The sequence below is a fragment of the Mytilus californianus genome, unplaced genomic scaffold (genome assembly GCF_021869535.1).
Source record: "Mytilus californianus isolate M0D057914Y unplaced genomic scaffold, xbMytCali1.0.p SCAF_9, whole genome shotgun sequence".
NCBI classification, from domain to species: Eukaryota; Metazoa; Mollusca; class Bivalvia; order Mytilida; family Mytilidae; genus Mytilus; species Mytilus californianus.
Window position 1 is genome coordinate 26,252,788 of NW_026262745.1, and position 21,442 is coordinate 26,274,229.

At 31.8% G+C, this 21,442-nt stretch overlaps 1 protein-coding gene across 2 annotated transcripts in view; it reads left to right on the forward strand.

Annotated features, from left to right (window-relative positions):
- LOC127715270 (probable glutamate receptor) overlaps window positions 1-21,170 on the forward strand; it is an 81,358-nt gene extending 60,188 nt beyond the window's left edge. The window contains exons 9-13 of one of the 2 annotated variants that reach the window (XM_052221307.1): window positions 1,411-1,539; window positions 3,440-3,652; window positions 4,719-5,536; window positions 11,256-11,430; window positions 15,799-21,170. In XM_052221307.1, coding sequence (XP_052077267.1) covers window positions 1,411-1,539; window positions 3,440-3,652; window positions 4,719-5,536; window positions 11,256-11,430; window positions 15,799-15,963 — 1,500 coding nt within the window. In that variant the 3' untranslated portion in view covers window positions 15,964-21,170. Of the gene's footprint in view, window positions 1-1,395; window positions 1,540-3,439; window positions 3,653-4,718; window positions 5,537-11,255; window positions 11,431-15,798 lie in introns of both variants that reach the window. The other variant, XM_052221308.1, reaches the window with a different exon arrangement.
- The last annotated feature ends 272 nt before the right edge of the window (window positions 21,171-21,442 follow it).

Below are 21,442 nucleotides of genomic sequence, written 5' to 3' on the forward strand. Positions count from 1 at the left end.
TGTTCAACATCGATGTTAACAAGTACACTTATGAAAAAGTTTTAGACAGTAGAAAAATTTAGGGAGTATTTTTATCATTACTAACGTTGCACACACTTGATTTGTACACCTTATGAGTTCAGTGTTTTCAACAATGAAAAAAAAGTTAAGAATAATTTGTTTTAGCTTTTTTTCTGATATAATGAAAGATTTATGTAAAGTGGCACTACTTTACTTATATTTAAGTACATGCATACCCTTCTTGGTATCTAAAATGACTAATAAATTAATGCAGTATGAGAAAACACACTGTCAATAATCTACATTTCAATGAGTGTTTCCATCTCATATTCCTCAGTGACTTGAGATTGAGGATACTACAGAAAGAAAATTTTGATCTTCTCCTTGATATTGACACAGATGGACGACTTCAAACTAGAATCTATGAATCAACCCTCAAATTATTAACTTCTCAATTTCTCAGCAGCAAAATACACTCTGCTCAATCGTATAGTGTTTACATATGTCATTTCAAACGTTACGCTTGTGCATGTTCACACTATACGAACTTCATTAAGACTTACACAAAATACTGCTCCAACAGAGTTATTAGTAAAAACGACTGAAATCGACATCACATAATGTTTGACTGTCATCATATGCATCACGAATTGGTTGACCAATACGATGTGAAGGTGTTTCAACTCACTAGCGACATATTTTCGTGGTCTAGATCTTTAGATATCAGTGTAGTCATTTGATCTATAAATTAACCGATTGTATACTATTCCCGATTGTGATATTTTTACTGAGTGTGAATTCGCATGGCGAGTGATGCATGCATAACAGATGACGCTTACACTGTCGACTCACCCGGTCATACGATTCCCTCAGGTTTTGTAAGTTACCTTGTTACCAGTTGTCTCTGTTTAATCTATTTACGAGATTTGAACATCGGTCAACTACTGTTGGCGTAATTCATAGCGTTCATCCTTACAATTATTTTATATTGCATTGAAAAACATTAGATAATCTATAAAGAAACAACATTTCTGTAATAACGACTCCTCTTCCGGACTGATTTCTTTTTTTTTAAATACGGTTTTTGGTTTTTAGCTTATGGAGATAGGTTTTACATTCATGGTGTTTGAATTGGGATTGCTTAACTTTAAAATTGATACATTGATTGATAGCTTAGTATAATAATTAATTTAAGACAGTTCATAAATCAATATAAAATATTGAGTTAATTATTAAACGCTCGCAACTATATGTTTTGAGTTACAAGATAAAGCAGTTTCTTTTTTAAATATAGTTGAATAAATATAGAAAGCTATGTTGATTATTGTTACGTACTTCATGTAAAATACTAATGAACATACACTGATTTTTTCTTTCTGTTCCTTCGTCTTACAGAGTGCTTTATTTCAGTCAGGAACGTGGCGTAGCGGGAAATATTTTATGAAAGATAGACTATTGCCGTCCAAGTCATATCAGACGATGATGAAAATGAGTAATGACGTCTATGGAGGGAAAACAATGATTGTCACTACAAAAATTGTAAGTTATTTAGCTTGATATATGATGTTTCGTCCCAGCGGGTATTACCAGCCAACGAATCAGTACTTCTGTACTGACATGAAATATATCAAATTTGGATATTCTTTGTAAACTTACTGTTAAGGTTCATTCGAAGGAATTAAAAAAAAATATGGCAAAATTTACTCTGAATACAGATATACCTGTTTAAGTGAGAAAGTTTTTAGACATGACAGGAACTAGATAAACAGATAACAAATGAATTTTAATGTCTATAAAAATTCAAAACTTACCCCGATTTCGTCCCGCAGAAGGTGCCGAAATAAACAAACATCTTTCATTTGATACATTACACTTATTTACACAAACAAACACCTTTCATTTGATACATTACACTCATTTACACATTTGAAATCGACTACTGTTGTACAGGTATCAATTGTCCATCCATTCTCTATGACAAGCAAAACAACTCACCTATATTATTACAGAGAACATCTCAAACATTGTTTTCAAACTTAATTTATTTTGGCACCTTCTGTTGAAAAAAAAAGGATTCTTAAAATCCAAAAAAGTTTCTGAAACAAAAAAATGCATATAAAATTAAATTATCTAGTTACTTCCATGCCTTAATATGTTTGTCTGTACTCAGAGACAATTTTGTTATAAAAGTACAGGGTGTTTGCAATGTCACATTTATATTACATTAATTTATCAGTACAAATGAAAATCAATATACTAAAGATAGATTTACATCCAACTGACGGATTGCAAACATTTTCTTATCTGATGAGTATCTGTTGTTTGAAAATTTCCTGTTCTTTGTCACAGAAATCTTATAATTAATTATTCCAAAAAATAAATAATAAAAAAACAAATGTCTCGAGTCGAGTATTCGCTGTATATGTTTAAAAAGAAACTATGCTATAAAAATCGAATGCACCAAACTTTGACATCTTGTGCGTCAAATTATCTGCGCTTATTAGCCATCAATGCATCTTGGTTGTCAAGCAGACGGGTCAAAGCTATTTTTTTCAAATAATTGCTACAATCACAGATGCAACTAATCTACAAATCAATAGCCAGCAGGGAAATGCATATTGTTCTTAGTACGACGTGAAACCAAACAGTTTGTTTCATCTCACATATTAGAAAAGGGGGTTTAAGTTTATGCATTCAGTGTAAACAGAAATTTATTTACGAAGAGATAAACCATTAATTACTTGTTGTTGCAAGACAGTAGGGCTGTTGAGGGTCAATTGGTTTAAAACCATGAATATTAAAAAATAAATTATTATTTGAATACTACGAAATATGACAAAAAGGAGACGGTAGATACTAAGGAGACATCCAAAACTAAAGACTAATCAACATGAAACCCACAAAAATACCAGGGATAAACTAATGTGTTCTGGAAGGGTAAGCAGTTCGTGCTCCACATGTGGCACCCGTCGTGTTGCCCAAAAGTGAGAACAAGTAGAATTGTTTTCTTCTAAAAAAGATGTTTCTTCTATTTTGTTACGATGAGCTCAACTTAGAGTAAACAATAAGAACTAACTTTTCCTTATATTTTAATGGCGAAGATATATGATACATTCAATATTCAAGAAAAGCAAGCCATTACAAAAGGAAATTAAGAAATCTCTGTGCTCTCATTTAGATAGCTTATTTGCCAGAACTTACTTAATTATTTGTTTATTCTCAACTTGTTTTATTTATTGTCAAGTGGATAAATATAATGCAGAATGCCTTTAAAATGAATGTTTTAACATTACAAAACATATGGATCAAAGGCTGAAATAAAAGAAAAAGACAAACCTCCAGAGAAACAGGTCTTCCAAAATATAAAGGATATGTTAAATTAAATGTAGATATCTTAATACAAATAAATGTTATAACATTGAAACTTATATTGTTACAGGAACCTCCATTTGTTCAATGGAAAAACAAAACAGAAGATAAGAATTTTACTGGTAATTTCAATGACCAACTAGAAGGATTTATCGTAAGCATACTGGATGAAATTGCAAAATTATTAAATTTCAAATACAACATTTCATTAGTTCCAGACGGAAAATTCGGCAGCAAAAAATCATATGGATGGACCGGAATGGTCAATGAATTAATTCAAAAGGTAATTTTTATACTAGAATCTTTACACAGAAGAAAATAATTTTGCACACATGACTACAACTTTGAAAAGGATAACACAATAAAACAATAAAGCAAAAAAAGACATAGTTGTTAACGTCTATGTCATTTGATCTGTTGTGGAGAGTTGTCTTATTGGCAATAATGCCATATCTTCTTCCTATTATATGTGCGGTCATAAAAGATAAACAAGTGTATTGCCAAATACGCCAAGCTTTCAATCGCCAAAAATCGAGAGAATTATGAATTGAGCATAAGATACTAAGAAACTTTTATAAAGCAACGTCAAAAATAATGCATAGAAAAATATCACTGGTATCCAATGAAGCATTTTTTTAAAAGGAACATTGTTTATATGAAAATAAGAACACGTGATATGATTTCCAATTAGATAACTCTGCACCAGAAACCAAATGACATAGAAGTTTACATCTACAGGTCACCGTACGGACTTCCAGAATGAGCAAAACCCATACAGCATAGTCAGCTATAAAAGGCTCCGAAATGGCAAATGCTAAATAATTTAAACGATAAAACTAACGGCCTGATTTGTTTTATGAATTATAGTTCCTTAAGAGCTGGGATGGAAAAAAACACTTTCATCTAAAAGTAAATTCATACTTCCACAATACAAATTAGGTACCTTTATGTATTATGAAACTTACTCAAAGTAAGATATTAGATCTATGCTGAAAATGTTTTTAATCGTGACAAAAATACTTGGATTAAAAGATGTGTACTAGCATTAACACTGTTAGACTGTTTCTAAAATTGGCATTGGATTTTTTTTCAATTCGACATTTTGTCTATCCAATATTGAATAAGTATTAGATTGGAATTATCTCAATTACCATACCTAAAATAATGACAAGAGAGGAAACGAGTCTTATTTCGTTGTTACAAATTAACATACTAGCGTGTCAAACTTGGCATAATTTTTTTAATTTTCCCTTTTCATCTCGAAGCAATGAACCTAGTATTAAGACCAAATTGGGCCCTGACCACAACTACTACTTGTAGCATTACCTTTCTATATTTCTATATTGTAGAGAGCAGATATAGCTCTGGCACCATTCCAGATAACACCTGGAAGATCTGAGGTTGTGGATTTTTCTAAACCATTTATGACTAAGGGAACTAGTGTGGTTGTTCGAAAGCCAGAACGCAGTGTATCCCCATTTCAATTTTTACTACCTTTATCAAAAAATGTGTGGATTTGTATATTCTTTTCATTCATTCTTGCTGCGTTAACATTGCTTTCTACAAGTCGTATGAATTGTGATAGACAAGAAAAGCGAATGGACAATGCGTTGGAAAGCTTTTGGTATATATGGGGAACATTGCTTAGAGGGAACCTTCAAGTGTCACCCAGAGGCATTTCAAGCCGGATAATAAGTTGTGTGTGGTGGTTTTTCTCCCTTATTGTGATATCGATATATACAGCAAATTTAGCCGCTTTTTTGACAATATCTAATGCACACATTCCTATTGAATCAGCTTCGGATTTAGCTGATCAGAGTATATATAAATATGGTACTGTTGAAGGTAGTCAAATTGAAGATTTCTTTATGCAGACTACTATTCCTTATTATGAAAAAATGTGGGCTGAAATGAGTATGTCAGGGATAGTTCGTAGAGTTGATGATGGATTTGAACGTGCTATGAAGCACAAATATGCATTTCTGTGGGATTCGCCTACTGTGAGACATAGAACTGCAGCAAATTGTAGTTTGATGGAGATTGGGAACCCGTTTGACTTAAAAGGGTATGGAATAGCACTTCGGAAAAATTCGCCTTTCACGGAGAGTATTTCATTGGCACTTCTTAAGTTGGACGAAAGAGGGGTCTTATATCGTTTAGAGGGCAAGTAAGTACATTTTTTATTGTTTTTACTTTAATATTCCTTTAGATACTTTCTTATACACTCAAAATATGAAATTATACTGAGGCTAGACATATTTTATATATATATATATATATTGTGGTGTGTATTGTATATATATAAGTCTATAAAAAGGACCAACCAGCAAATTTGATGTACTGGATGGTGTAGAATAGACGATGCTGCGCAGATAAGGAAAAAATTATGCAAATGTAATGATTTGTACAACGGTACTAATATAAGATGATAATATACGAAGATGATGTAATAAAATCGTGTTGACAAATATTTCGACTTAACAAATAGCCTTCGTCAATATCAATATTTTTTACAATACTAATTGTTTGTGTAAAATAGCTCAATAATACAGATAAGTTGTGGTCTATTGATTTAATCCCAAATTTTGAAACTTACCAAATAAAACAAAACTCAATACTTTATAGACGTGTCTGCCGAGTAGTAGTATGTAAGAATGTGTGTAAAATAATAGAAGAGTCCCTCTATGAAACTTGTAGTATTTCTTATTGATGCCGTTTGGATAAAGTACATTAAGTTCCTTTATCCACAAGCTTTCCCGAACCTGTTCGCTAGGCATCACTCCAGTTAATGGTCTGTTCAATCACTAGAATTGTCATGCGGTTAAAGTCATGAAGTTTGTGACCCGACTGTCTGAAATGCTGACTAACTGGGAGGAGTGGCTTCTTAGAGATATCACTACTATGGCCATTGATGCGTTTGTGGAAAGGCTGCTGTGACTCACCAACATATTGGAGGCCACAAACAGAACATTCTAAAATGAAAATAACATTCATACTTTTGCAGGTCACATTGCAAAATATCCTATAGATATTTTCGGTTGCCTTACTGTGAAAAGTTGATGAGTGATGCATCTGTAGGCAGCATTTGCAGCGTTTTTCACCACACGAACGACATTATCCAGAAGTACTTCTCAGATCAGACACTTCAGTCTGTACCAGCAGGTTTCGCAGACTATTGGGTTGCCAAAAAGCTATCATGGGGGGCTCGGGAAGAATCTTTGATAGTTTGACAGCTTCGGTGTCATTTTTGAGCATTGGAAAACAGTTGAAAAGATTTACAAACTATCAAAGATTTTTACAATAAGTATTGTAGAAATTATTGACAATGCCGAATGCTATTTATTAAGCCGAAATATTTGTCAACACGATTTTATAACATCATCTTCGTATAATACCATCTTATATTTGTACCGTTGTGCAAATCTTTAGACTTGGGGTTGGGGGTTATGATCAAATAAGTTATTATTGATTATCAGTTTCCAAAGCATGCAATATAAATAAATAATTTTCTTAATGATAGGTATAGAACAAGATCGAAAACTAGATTTCTAAAAAAACCAAGCTCAAGATACGAAGGGGATATTAAAAACTTATAAGTCGAAAAAAACTGACAACGCAATGACAAAAAACGAAAAACGACGATAAACAAATAAGTTTTTAAAACTCTAAAGAGGAAACTGGCGAATCCCACTAAAAACCGGGGTGAACTAAGGCGCTCCAGAAGGGTTAGCAGTGCCATCTGTTGTTGCTCTTGCAAGTACAAATCATCAGAGTCTCATTCGGTAATGTCACAGTCGAGGAAAAGAGAATAGGATTGTTGTTACGTCAATTGGAACATATTTGTTGTCATCTCTGACACAGATATTCCATAACGGTTAACAAACTCAGGATGGTGTCCGTTAAACTTTCGAAGGGACGGGTGCAATTTTACCAATTGGTGCCCTTGATTCGATAGCTTCCATGTAAGCAGCGACCCTCTTTCAAGAAAATCATCATAGAAAACCTCGGCTCTGATATATCGTATCAACTAGGCGATATATGCTCCAGATGCAGGCGCAGCTAGAATGTTGCAACATATAAATTGAAAGTTCTTAAATGGGAACCAATCATTTTGTCGAAAAATGTTGTTCACAAGCGACGCTCATTGTCAGTTTCCATGTGTGAGTCGAGATAGAAGTCAAACTTAGCAGGAGCTTTATATCGAGTTCGATGGAATAAATGCATCGTCACCACACTTTTGATTATTTTCTGAGCGCACATCATCTATATAGCGGAACGTGAAATTAAAGGATAATGCTCGCTTCGTTTTATTCTTTCTGAAAAATAATCCTGAAAAAAGTCGGTCGCATATGAATAAAGGAACAAGTTGACAAGAAGAGGAACACAATAAGTTCCCATAGGAATGTCGATTATTTTTTTGAAAAACACGTCTATTTAACAGTTTCGTAATATTTAACTAGTACTACTTTGTGATACTATCTGATTATGATGTACATGTATGTGGTTAATATTCAAAGTGGACGACCTAATGACACTTACTAAGATATCACATCGATGCAAATTTACTTGTATCTTGGATATATGTCATGTGTAAATATTTCAATTGAAAGGAGTTTTATTAAAATTGTCAAACTATGTGGAGATTTTGTGTGCTGAAATTTATATATTCCAAAGGGCCATTAACTATTTAAGAATACGTCAGAGATATGACGAGAATAAAATGTTCAAAATCTTAATGTCTGTAAGTCACTTTCATTTCATTGATTTGAGGAAATGCAAGTAAAAAAATCTTAATAGTTGTCCCATTGTCAATCATACCACATCTCCTCATTTATAAATAATTGTTTGTACCTAATAAATTGATGCATTTGTAATCCAAAGTTCGTAAATAAAGGTCCCTACTGCTCCAAAATGAGCACCTCCGTGTTAACATTAACTTACATTAATATTGATTTATAGTTTTTGTGTGATTTTTCGGAGTTTAAACTGCAATGTAAACATGCATTTTAATATCTGTATTTTGGATATATTTTTTATACAAGTAAGAGGTTTAGCTAGCTATAAAATCAGGTTCAATCCACCGTTTTCTACATAAGGAAATGCCTGTACCAAGTCAGGAATATAACAGTTGTTTTCAATTCTTTTGATATGTTTGAGTTTTTAATTTCGCCATTTGATAGGGGACTTTCCGTTTTAAAATTTCCTTGGAGTTCGGTATTTTTGTTATTTTACTTTTCTTTTGTATCACTAACGATAAACGTTAAGAAACGGGAGATCTACTACACGTGTTGTTTATGCTACGTGCATGAAAAATCAGTTCAAATACACTACAAGTGTTGTGTATGCTACGTGCATGAATGATCAGTTCAAATACACTAAGTATAAGTCAAATGAATGCTTTGGTCTTTTTTAGCTTATGAAATAACTGTAGGTATTATCTTTGTAGCAGCATATATCAAATGTAGGTTTATAATAACTTGATCGAATAAAATCGATACCATACTGAAACGTTACAAGACGACACCATCATTCAGTCTGTACACTCTATAAATCAAGATTACAGCATGAAGTACATATCATCCTAAGCAATGAAGAGTTTTGGTGGCTCCATCACGTAACATGCAAAATCACTTCATTGCATAACATTAATAAATCTAATTTTTATCATGACATCTGAACTGTTCACTACTGAAGGTTTATTGTCTATGAATTATTTAAGGAAATAATTCATTACACAGAATAATTAAACAGATGTGTATGTTATATCTATACTACTAAAATAACGAGGTCCAATTTGTTAGCTGGCATGACGTAACAACAACGAATCTAAGAATTCAACTTTATGTATAACTAATATAGGACAATGGTGTTGATTAAAAATTATACCATTCCAGACCCTAATTTTCCACATAATTAATATTACCAATAATTAACAAGTTCCGGGTCGAATCCGATACCGATACCAACAGTATATGTCACATGTAGTTTCCGGTTGAAGTTACCTGTTACCTTCTGAAAATACTAAAAATCAAGGCTAAAAATAAGACAAAGGTACTTTAATTCAGTCACGGACCCGCGATGTCGTGGGTGTGTTCTATTTTTTTTTTAATAACATCTGTCAACGCAAACATAGATAAGTTATATATTCCTTTCGTTACGTTCTGTTTAAAATGTTGCTACACAATAATGACTTTTACTTTGCTTGAACTGATACGAGCAATAGTTCACAGCTATTTACAATGCTTGAACTGATACGAGCAATAGTTCACAACTATTTACAATGCTTGAACTGATACGAGCAATAGTTCACAACTATTTACAATGCTTGAACTGATACGAGCAATAGTTCACAACTATTTACAATGCTTGAACTGATACGAGCAATAGTTCACAACTATTTACAATGCTTGGATTCTGATGCATTTATTCAATTCGAGCGTTCAATATACATATCATTTGACTGTGCATTTAAAAATTTAAAGTCAAGCAGAATTCTTGCTTCAATAAATAACATGTTAGTTTTATGTTTGATATGATGAAAATATCAGGCAGCATATTTTGTTAATTCAGCAGAAAATATATTGACTGTTTTACTAAGAATGATATATTATTATACACTGGCGTTATTCCATCACTAAACTATTGTCAAAGTGATTAAGTATAACTGCCTAAGTCATTTGATAGAACTCAATTTCCCCCGAGTTATTGACAAGAGCTATCTTTCTATAAAATATCTTGACATAACAATAGTTTTTACTTACTAAAACTCTTTACTTTCTAATTATGATTCTCAGCAGGACACTCAACACGCTAACGAAATATATAAAATCATTTTGTTCAGTAACTTAGAAAATGTCTTCTTGTCAAAGTAAACGGGTTTAGCAACTTAACTGGTGTCTGTCTTTTCAAATACATTTTTTTTTCTTATTAGTATTCAGGAACGGAAAATTCACTTTATATGTGCTTTATGGAATTTCATCGAAACACAAAATATGATTAGGACTACTACAAAAGGAACAGCAGAAATGTACATGTGACTGACATACCAATGATATGTCCCTTTGAAATCTTCAAGTTAAGCTTATGTTTTGGTTTACTTGACTAATTGATAAGTTCCTCTTATAATCACATAACTTAGAAGACATACTCTTTACCGTACAACAAATACACTGAAAACTGCATTGATTATATATTATTGATATGTTAAAGCCTTATGATATAAACGTCATTTTGATTTAGGCCATGATATATAAAAATAAGAAGACAACTATTCACCAGAGTTCAAATGACGAAGATAAAACCAATTATAGGCCACCGTACGGCCTTCAACAATGAAAAAACCCAATACGGTATAGTCAAGTATAAAAGCCCTGACATGAAAAATGTAAACCAATTTAACCGAGAAAACCTATAACGGCATAATTTATACAATACAATTTACGAAAAATAAATTTGACATAAATGAACCAACGACAACCACTGAATTACAGACTCCTCTTACAAATTCGGAAATGAATATGTCTAGATTTAACAGAAATCGGTATTGATATAAATTCGTGCTGCATATGTTTTATCCTATCAGTGGAAGCTTACAATATGGGCGCCACTATTCTAATGCATTCGGGAATTCGTATTATTCTAAGTCTTCTTGAAGGGATTGAGCAATATTTTGATTTTCTTATTAATCAAATTTGTGTATATGATTATGTCACTCCATGCATTTAAATGAAAGTAATCTTCATGAAATGGACAGCTCGTTACAAAATGGTATAAATGCAAAATGGTATAAATACACAACAGCTTTCATCTGCTTCAAAAGTATTTGCTTTCAAAAGTTCGTTTGTGACTGGTATATTTTATGCAGCTCTGGTATATCTATTTTGTAGGTGGTGGAGAAGACCAAACTGTCCAGATCCACGACAGAGTGCCAAAAGTAGAGAGATAGAAATCCAAGTTGCTTCAGGGATGTTTATTGTACTGCTTGCTGGTATAGGACTGGCTGGCTTGATGTTTGTTTGCGAAATCTTATATTTTAAATATTTTGCAAAAAGAAGGAAAAAGGTAATAAAAAGACGAAAAATGTAATACTCCTCGAATGAAAAATAATCATTATTTGATTTATATTAAAAAAAAAAATTAATAATCCATTAAAAAAACTGTTAGATAACATCATAAATTAATTGAAAACTAGATTTTCCTTACCCATATATTTTTATCAATTCAAATAAAAGGTGTTACCTACTAGTGTATGAATTGACTAACTGTGTGTAATGATGTGTACGAAAAAATGTTTTACTTCCTCATAAAGATGAAAATTAAATGCATTTATTACATTGGTTGCAATGAATTACCGTGATTTCCCAGTGAAATAAAAGCCGATAATTTCATGTGTCTGACGTCATATAACAATTGGTGTTGTCAAGACGTTGTCGATGACGTCGCATCAAAGCAAATTGTGAATGCGTAGAAAAAGATATAGTTCCTTACATTTTTTACTTTGATTTTACCAAAAAGCTCATTGTCAATGTAATAAAAAGAATAACTAATCGTAGAATTAAAATATCGAAAAATATTCAACTCGTGACCGAACAACACAGTTAATTAACTCATGCGCTACGCGCAATCGTGAATTAATGTGTTGTTCGGTCACTCGTTGAATATTTTTCTATATTTGAATTCTTCGATTAGTTATTATATAAACAGTTAACTGCATTCATTCTGCAGAACGCAAAATTAAGGGATGACATAACTTACTGTCTGTGAAGAGAATATCTTTAAACACGGATATGACATCCTCAACCGAGATATATTAGACAACGTATCGTACAAAAGAACGAAAAAGATGTACATGTAATTATGAATACCAAACGAAACAATATAGCATATAGAATAAAACCTATCTTGACACAGTAATCCGACATTCTGTAGTTAAAGATCATTGCAATACGGTTTTAAACCAGATATATAATTATGTATACAATTTCTTTAACATTTTTGGTCAATTATTAACATGGAATGCATGAACTCGGCAGGATATACATTTATAAATGGTAAGAGAGTTTATAGTATAAAACAGCTTGTTATAGCCGTTTGAGTTGCTCTGGTGTTTACAAATATATCTAAACTTTCGTTTTCGACCTTAACATCACTCATTAAAAAATATAACACCACATTTCTTTCTTTCTATGTCGAAGAAAGTATTTTGCTTTTTACAAAATGAAATACTTTCTGACTGATTGCTTTTTCGTTGTATGTGTTAAGCACAGTAAATGTTGTAATGGTTTCCAAACTTCATTGATAATACATTTTGTTGGACAGTACAATCCACTATGTCAGTAAAGACATTTAATTAATGCACATAAAAGGACGTTAAATCCCACCTTAAGGGTACCCAACACTTTGAGTAAATTAGATTTGGCTCGTGTATTTTTCATAAAATTTGGAAAAAAATGTTTACTTTGGCCTGTTGACAAAAATATAAAAATTTAAAGAAATTTGAACCACACAATTTACCGGAATAATTTCTTTGGATATATAGCAGTTAGACACACACAAATTTCGATCATTGAGAAGCTTGGATTTTTTTTTACTTAAAGTATGTGATTAAAACTATCAGCTTATTTTTAAAGAGTAGACTCCCTTAGGTGTTATATACCCCTTAAAATAACATAAAGCATTCCGGTATGCTTCTTCAAATATCCTGCGCGGTTTTTTGTCATTTATTCCTTTAAATAAAAATCATAAGCTTTATCAATTATTGAAAATTATAATTTTATTTACAACAGCTATGTTAGAAGTTCAAATAGTTAGCTTTTGGTGAACAAATAACATCTACTACTGTTTACACTTTTAGATGTTTATTCCAACATAAATGGTAATGTCTTTTAATTGGTGGTTATCCCTGGAATAGAAAACTGCTTTATTTACATTGTACATAAAAAAACGGGGAAAATGCGCACTTGTTTAGTATTACCATGTCGAAGTTCCGATACATGTATGCAAAGACATAATGTCTATTCCATGATATGAAAAGATGACTATGAAATGTCTTTTTTTTGCTTTTTTCTCCCGACACTGAAGAATGTAATTTGCAATATATGCTCTTTCTCTTGAATATTATAAATTTTAAAATTCTTTGACGAAAAAAGGCACATTTGATGAATCAATAATAAGTCATAAAGTCATTTTGTTGAAATTCTCCTTAGTCGAATAATGTATTGTTTAAAAGCAGGAAAAACTGTAGAGGACTTTTTGAGTACTGATTCCGGCGTTACAAAATATAGTAATGCCCACGATCCTCTCACGTTTGCTAACTCATTGAATTAAATTGTAGTTTCTTATGCACAATTTACTTATTCTATTTTCTATTTTATCGTATTTTGATCTTAAACAAGATAGTCGAGATTATCCCTATATATTTTTTTTTCTGGTCCAGAAGATATCTTTTTCTTGTTAAAAGATATAGTCTTTGCAGACAGTTAACAAAATCCCGTTTAAAATGAAGCATATAATATTTACTCCTACCTGTTTGATTGCTGTGTTTGTGTGTATGTCTGTTGTTTGCGTGGGTTTTATTGTATTTAAGGAATAACATGCACAAAAATGTAGTACTCTAAGTAACTGAAGCTTGATTTTTTGAGTTTTGATGACTCGTCCAGATTTGATATTCGTTTATTTCTAAAACTATACGTTAACCTTTTTTTCAAACAACGGAGAAAGGTGTTGACCTACTTCAAATTATCATAAAATAATGGTGTCATTATTGTATTTTTTGTATGTACAGTTATCGAATACGCAATCGTCTCCTTATCATTTAAGAACAATAGACATGGCCATTGACATCAAATTCTCCAAATGGTAAAAAAATTATTATTGAACAAAAAAGTAACCCCAGACACGGTCCCTGAGTAGGAAAAGTCACATTTAGTTATGATTGGGTCAAACAAGTGTTTTTAATTAGAACTCAATCCTTTCCATTTTAATTTTGATTAATGGATTAACAAAAGGTACACATAATATAAAATCAATACAAGAAAAAACATTGACTCAATAATAATTGTAAAAAAAACCATGTATACACAAAGCAATTATAAACAACATTGTAAGAAGAGTTCATGCAGTTACTGAAACCAAGCTCGAACATAACCTGCTGATATGAAACCAAGGCATTATATACTCTTATATAATTTATTGTACTTCAGAGCAGGTCAATACAGCAGCGTCATAAGTACATATATTTTCCCTTCATTCACAACTTACTCGATAAGATGTTCAAAATAGAATTAAAAACCAGGTAAAAATTCAAAAACTATTACATAACAAAAATGATATTTCCCATTGGTTATACTGCAAATTTTTTTGCTTAAGCCCCGGTCACACCTTACCGGATAGCGCGAACGAACGCCGAACGGATAACTTTTTTTCAATCCGTTCATGTCCGTTAGACTCCGTTCTTATCCGTTAGAAGTCCGTCCATATCCGTTGCATGTCCGTATTATCCGTCGACGTCCGTTCTGTCCGGTGGAAAACTTTGAACGGACATCCAACGGATGAAGTGTCCGTTGAACGTCCGGTAATCGTCCGTTTTTTAAGGTACTCGTCCGTTCCATTTCCGTTTTGGACGAATTCACCAACGGACTTCTACCGGGCGTGTACGGGATAAAATGGATGATGAACGGATGTGAAACTGAAATGAACGGAAGGAAAACGGATAAAACGGATACGTACCGAATGTAAAACGGATAAATGCCAATTGAAAATTTCGCGTCAGAAATACCAATTATCGGTATGTCAGATTTCTTGAGTGTCATGAATGTTTATTATTCATGATGGATCTTGGACATTTTTTTCCTCTTCCTTTTCCACCCCTACCCTTTGGTGGCATTTAGAAGAATAAACTAAAACCAGTTACACGGAAACTTTTTAATTATATTAAGGCCACATGTATGTGATTTACATGTATTATTATTGCCGCCTTTAATTACCGGTTATCTTGTTCATCCGTTTTATCCGGTATGCTTCCGTTAGGTGTCGGTTTTATGCGGTACTCGTCCGTTGGATGTACATTCGACATCCGTTCTGTCCGGTACGTTTCCGTTTCTCGTACGTTGCATATCCTGTGTGTGTCCGTTAGGCATTCGTTACGCGTCCGTTTTATTTGGTCAGTACACCAACGGACTCCTAACGAATTAAAATTTTGTCAACGGAAAACTTTTTTTCATCCGTTCGGCGTTCGTTCGAGCTATCCGGTAAGGTGTGACCACAGCTTTACATATACCGAAAACAAGTGGAACTTTGGGAGGTTTTGATCAAATTCATGAAAAATGTTTCCTTTATTTTCAATGTATAGACGATCAAGCGTATTTGTGATGAACATAACGGTTATCTTAATTATTATCGCATAACTTGCATAGTTTTGTTTTATTTCAGAGTGTTGAAGAACGGGAAGAAAATAATGTATCTAACACACAAAATCACGTGGCATCATCTGCTGCTGATGTCAAAGAAGAAGAAATCCGATGTAAATTAGCAAGAACATTGAGTATTGGTGAAAATTCTATTCATAGTAAATGGGAAAGTTACGATCAATTATAGCATTAATTAAGATAATCGTATGCATCATTACACACAACTGTCATAATCTGAATTAACATCTTATATACATTGTAATTAAGCCAAAAATCACTTTTTGAGCCAAAATTGATATTTGTTTGCAAATATAAATCAAGCTTTTTGACGATTTTCTTTCTAAAACTTTAACAGGTCAACACCTTAATTATATCGGCAATTGTTGTTTAAATATGTCAAAGAAGAAAAAATCCGGTAAATAGATTACTGAATACTAATAAATATAAGTTATGAATACAGAAAGAATTAATGTAAATTTAAATAAATAATACCATGCAAACAATAAGCAACTTCAAAAGAATGTTAAAAAGGATAATTTAAATAAAACAACTCAAAGAAATGCAATGTCTCTGTGACCATTCGATATTTGCCAAACGTTTTCACATTCATTGTGACTTTTTAAAACTATTTGTATTAATTGTAGATTCCTATAGAATGTTTTTTTCAAGATTGCAAAAATATGAAGTTACACAATTAGTTGAATAAGTACTTGTCTTCCAGATATGAAAATTAAATAAAATACAATATATGTAAATAATTATGTCAATTCTACACTTGGTCTCCATATTGCTTTTAGTTTAGTCGTTCGAATAGCTGATTTATCTACAAATTTAATTTAAATTTAAGTCCGGTTGACTCCTTAATACTAATAAATAAAATCAAATCAAATTCGTCTTCAAATAATATTGCATTTATTGATTTATGAACGCATTCATAACACATTGCATATAAACAAAAACGATTATAAAATAAAAAACGATAAAAAAAAATCGCCATGGAGCAAGCGATGAACAAGCCAGCCACCCACCATTTGATTCTTTTGTCACACATGATATAAGTATAAAGCCTCTTTATTCATGTTTTCATAGCAGGGTTGATGAAAGAACAATGTTTCATTTCATTTAATTATAATTGAGATTGTTCTATGAAATTTTAATTCTCTTTTTCTTAGACTGCAACATTTAAACATTTGGCAGTCGTTAACTAATAATGCCTACTTGAATGTTTAGTCGAAATCTATTGATTTTTTTTTAGAATAATATACAATACAAACAATCATGTAGTGGGCAGACAAAATCATGACGCCAGATCAGGTCATGTCGAAGACAAATAATTATCCTTAACATCATAACGTCATAAAAGAACCAATAAAAGCATTAGGAATAATACAATGGAATATATAACGAGCCAAAAATGAAACCACGGATTAAGTTATACCAAATGGAATATTATAGTCAGTCCCTTATCTAGTAACCTTAAATAATCACTGGTATAGTGTTTATATATAGTGCTATATTATGGAGAGATTTTATACAAATATTGCGTGTGACAAAATGATTCTGTTTAAACCGAAGCAAACTCAGAAGTAACTTGGATTGGTGTCCGTCCATTTTTGGTGCACTGGTCGACTACTAGTATTACAAATGAGATGAAGAAATACAACCATGGTAACTTATTTATGGATAAGCAATTTTGCAGCTATTGTCAAAAACAATTTAGTAAAACAGTGTTTACTCTAAGAAATATCATGGATAATATTTTCATGACAATTTGGTTAATATTATGATGTACAAGACAACCTGACTTCCCTTAATGCTTACAAAACGCGTTTTTAATATATGCATTGTTAGTGTAAATAAAAATATCTTGTATAGGTATGCAATATATATGTATATATACATTTTATACTTAATTCAGGTCAATCATTTTCACTATTTGTTTACTGCATCATTACCTTTATTTCAAGTTTGATGTTAGAAAATTAGACTATTGTAAATAATTCAAAAATTACTTCGATTGAAGTAATATAGAATATGTGCACAGGGAATATCTATTTTGTTTTTAATATTCACAGGAACAATATTCCCCTGAGTTGTAGAAGGAAAGGACATAACCGATTGAAACATTGGAAATGAATCTATGTTTTATTTTATACCAAAAAACAACTATTTGCATTGAAGTCCCTTTTTGAAAATCTAGTTTAATACATTTTAATTTGGATTTTCACATCTAATAAAGATTCATATAAAGTATATAAAGTTCACCATAAGGCAACCATACAAATTTGTAAACGAAGCATACAACTGATTAAATATGAAGTTCAAACTATGCTTATAATACCGACTTGGGCGACAATAGTTAGTTTGATGAACACGCAACACACAGATTCGGTACGTTTCTTCACGTATTAACTTTCTCGGTATAGTGTTGGATTGAAAGATGAGTTGGTTATTTCGTTCTTTACGGTGTTACAGTTTTTTAAATAAACAATAGGAATATGAATGTCATCAATACTGGAAGTAAGTAGAGAAGATACCAATCAAAACCCATAAGTCAAAGAAAAATAGGTATCGCCATGATCGAACGATATACGCCCAAAAAGCAAACAACAGTCCATTAAACACTACACAGAAATTAAAGTGTAACAACACAAGCCCTGCAAAAATATGTACCCTGCAAGGTAACATGCTTATAAACATATGGTGTTGTATGATTCAACTGTGACTACTATTAACCAAATGATGAGGATGTTAACAGAAATAGAACATCGTACAACCATAACAAAGAGCAAACACATTTCCGTATGGCAAGCTATAAAGGTCCCGGCAAGACAAAATTGTCGCTCGTGATAAAATAATTGAATATCAATGCCCAACCCATGGTTAAATGAAAACAAATCTACGGCTGCCATGAATTATTTCGATCATAATAGGACAAATTCTGTAATTTTGTCAACCGTGAAAACCCTATACACACGATGCTGGTTTGGCTGTTCCGTTTTACCCCACATATAATAATATTAATGATATGATATTATTCAATAATAAATGAAAAAACTCACATTCTTCACCTAAATTTGTTCTTTTTTCTTTTTTTCTGAGGCGTACAAGAAGCCTTAAAACGCCCGGTGTTTAAATTTGACACCGGAAGCATACATATGACGTCACCTTGTTGAGTTCCAAAGACGATAACATCATTTCGTTTTATAACATTTTACATCGAAATAATAACTTAAATGGACCGATTTTTTATTTTGCATCAGAATAGAAATAACCGTATTGCATTCGAATTTTAGCTTACGTAAATAAAGGCAACAGTAGTATACCGGTGTTCAAAAGTCAAATCGATAGAGAGAAAACAAATCCGGGTTACAAACCAAAACCGAGGGAAACACACCAATGAGAGGAAAACAAAGGAACAACACGAACACCGCAGTGCAATAAAAACAAACGCCAACACACATAGAAACGATTTATTTGATAACAAAGAGCAAACACATTTCCGTATGGTAAGCTATAAAGGCCACGGCAAGACAAAATTGTTGCTCGTGATAAAATAATTGAATATCAATGTCCATCAATAAAACGTGGGATTTACTGTCAAAAATTGAGTTTACCTGGTTGTATAAATAAGATAGGCGTAACGCGGAACAGCCAATTGTGTGTTTCTATGCGTCTGTGCTAAAAGTAGATATACTGGTTGACGATATATAGGTCGTCATATTAGAATGTAAAACAATTCAGAAAAGAAAACCAACAGCCTGTTTTAACTTAGACATTAAATGAAATAAACAAATATGGCTGACTACAATATATGATATTAATCTTGTCTACTTTTTCGATAAATTATACTTCGTACTTTATTTTGCCAGTTAACTTTCTATTCAAGCGTCACTGATGAGTCTTTTTTTAAACGAAACGCGCGTCTGGCGTACAAAATTATAAGTCTGGTATCTTTTTTACATGTATCATTTAATGACATTTAATGAATTTTGCATTGTAGGACTTGGTACCAAAATCTTCTTTGAATATTCAAATATTATAATTATTGTTAACTGCTATAGTATAAAAAGCAACCATCTTAAGGTACATGTAGTAACATATGTTTTTTTAACAATCATATTTATTGCTCCATGAAAACAAAAGTTAAAATATATGTTTCAAGTAATGTTTTACCCATGTATACTTGTGTATAGTGTTTTCCTTATGGTAGATATAGTAGATATTATATAGTTCCAAAAATGTATTAATAATGTGTCCAGAAAAGTGCCGAATAGCGCTGTTCATTTGTAGAATTTCATAGTTTTTCAAATCCTAGTGTTAATATTATGAAGTAGTAAAGGGAGTAGAGTATCTTATATTTTAAATCTAATTCCTATGTTTATCGATATGTCAACGTTTGTTTCTAAGACCTTGTTTAAGACCCATTTTCGGTGTGATACAATTAAAATAATGGAAAATACCTCCTACAAATGACAATCCCAAAGTAGTCAAAATATCTTCCGTTATTTGACGGAACAATACGAAAACGCTTTGTATGTCATAGATCAGAATATCTCATAATGCATTGTTAAACTAATATTTACCGCTTAAATATAGCTTGAACATTTGAACATGTTATTCTGATAACCTCTGTGAGTACAATGGTATACGGAAAACAATAATAACAAAGTAACCCTCTGTCACAGCGATACTGAAACACGTGGTTTACATAGAAACGTCTAAATATGTACCGAATTATCTTTAAAAGTTATAAAAAGTAACGTAATAATTCAAGGAAATAGTATTCCCTTTTCAAATTTAAGTTGAACTTGCTTTTTGTATGAAAACTGTTAATTAAGAGGTTTTTCTTTTACTAACATGCGTTGTTAGCAACGTCTGCATGTTTTTCTATTGAATGAAATCTCGTGTTTGTTACTCACAAGCATTCAATTATTGAACGTTAGAAGCTGTTTTTCATCCATTTTCCTGAATTTTATATTAAAAAAATATAATGTTGTCACTATATAAGAACTTTATTTGGTAAATATGCTTTAAATATAAAAAAAAATCTTTATCGTTTAACCTTTGTTATCATATAGAAAATCAGTCAAAATGATTTTGTTCAAAAACTATATCGACTTTGTGTTGTGTTACAATTTCATGTACATAGAATTTTTGTATTGTATAGTTGATGTATGTGTATGTTAATCTTTTACATTTACCTCATGTTTTAATGATTGTTAAACGTTCTCGTGAACCAATGAACTTGCAAATTTGTTTTTATTTTTCATGCAACCATACGTTCAGGCGAATGTTTACTTCAAGAAACAATCATATCACTCATATTTTAAGACTGTGCCTTACTCACAAATGATTTAATTATGATTCAATGAATAAAGTCTTCATGCAAAATTTGTTGTTTTCAATTCATAATGGTAATACACACATCTTGGTGATCATTATACAATTCTTGATACAAAAGATTGTAACCTGGGATTTTTAAAATCGATACATTTTTGTCCACCAATCTACCATAAAAACAAGAGTTTTGGCGCAATAGCCGTTAAACAGCTATTTTCGAAGTTTTTGCTACAAATGATAAATACATCAAAAGCGAAGTAGATAACCTATTATAAGCATTTAACTCCAATCATTCGAAATTTATCTAGCAATATTATTTCAAT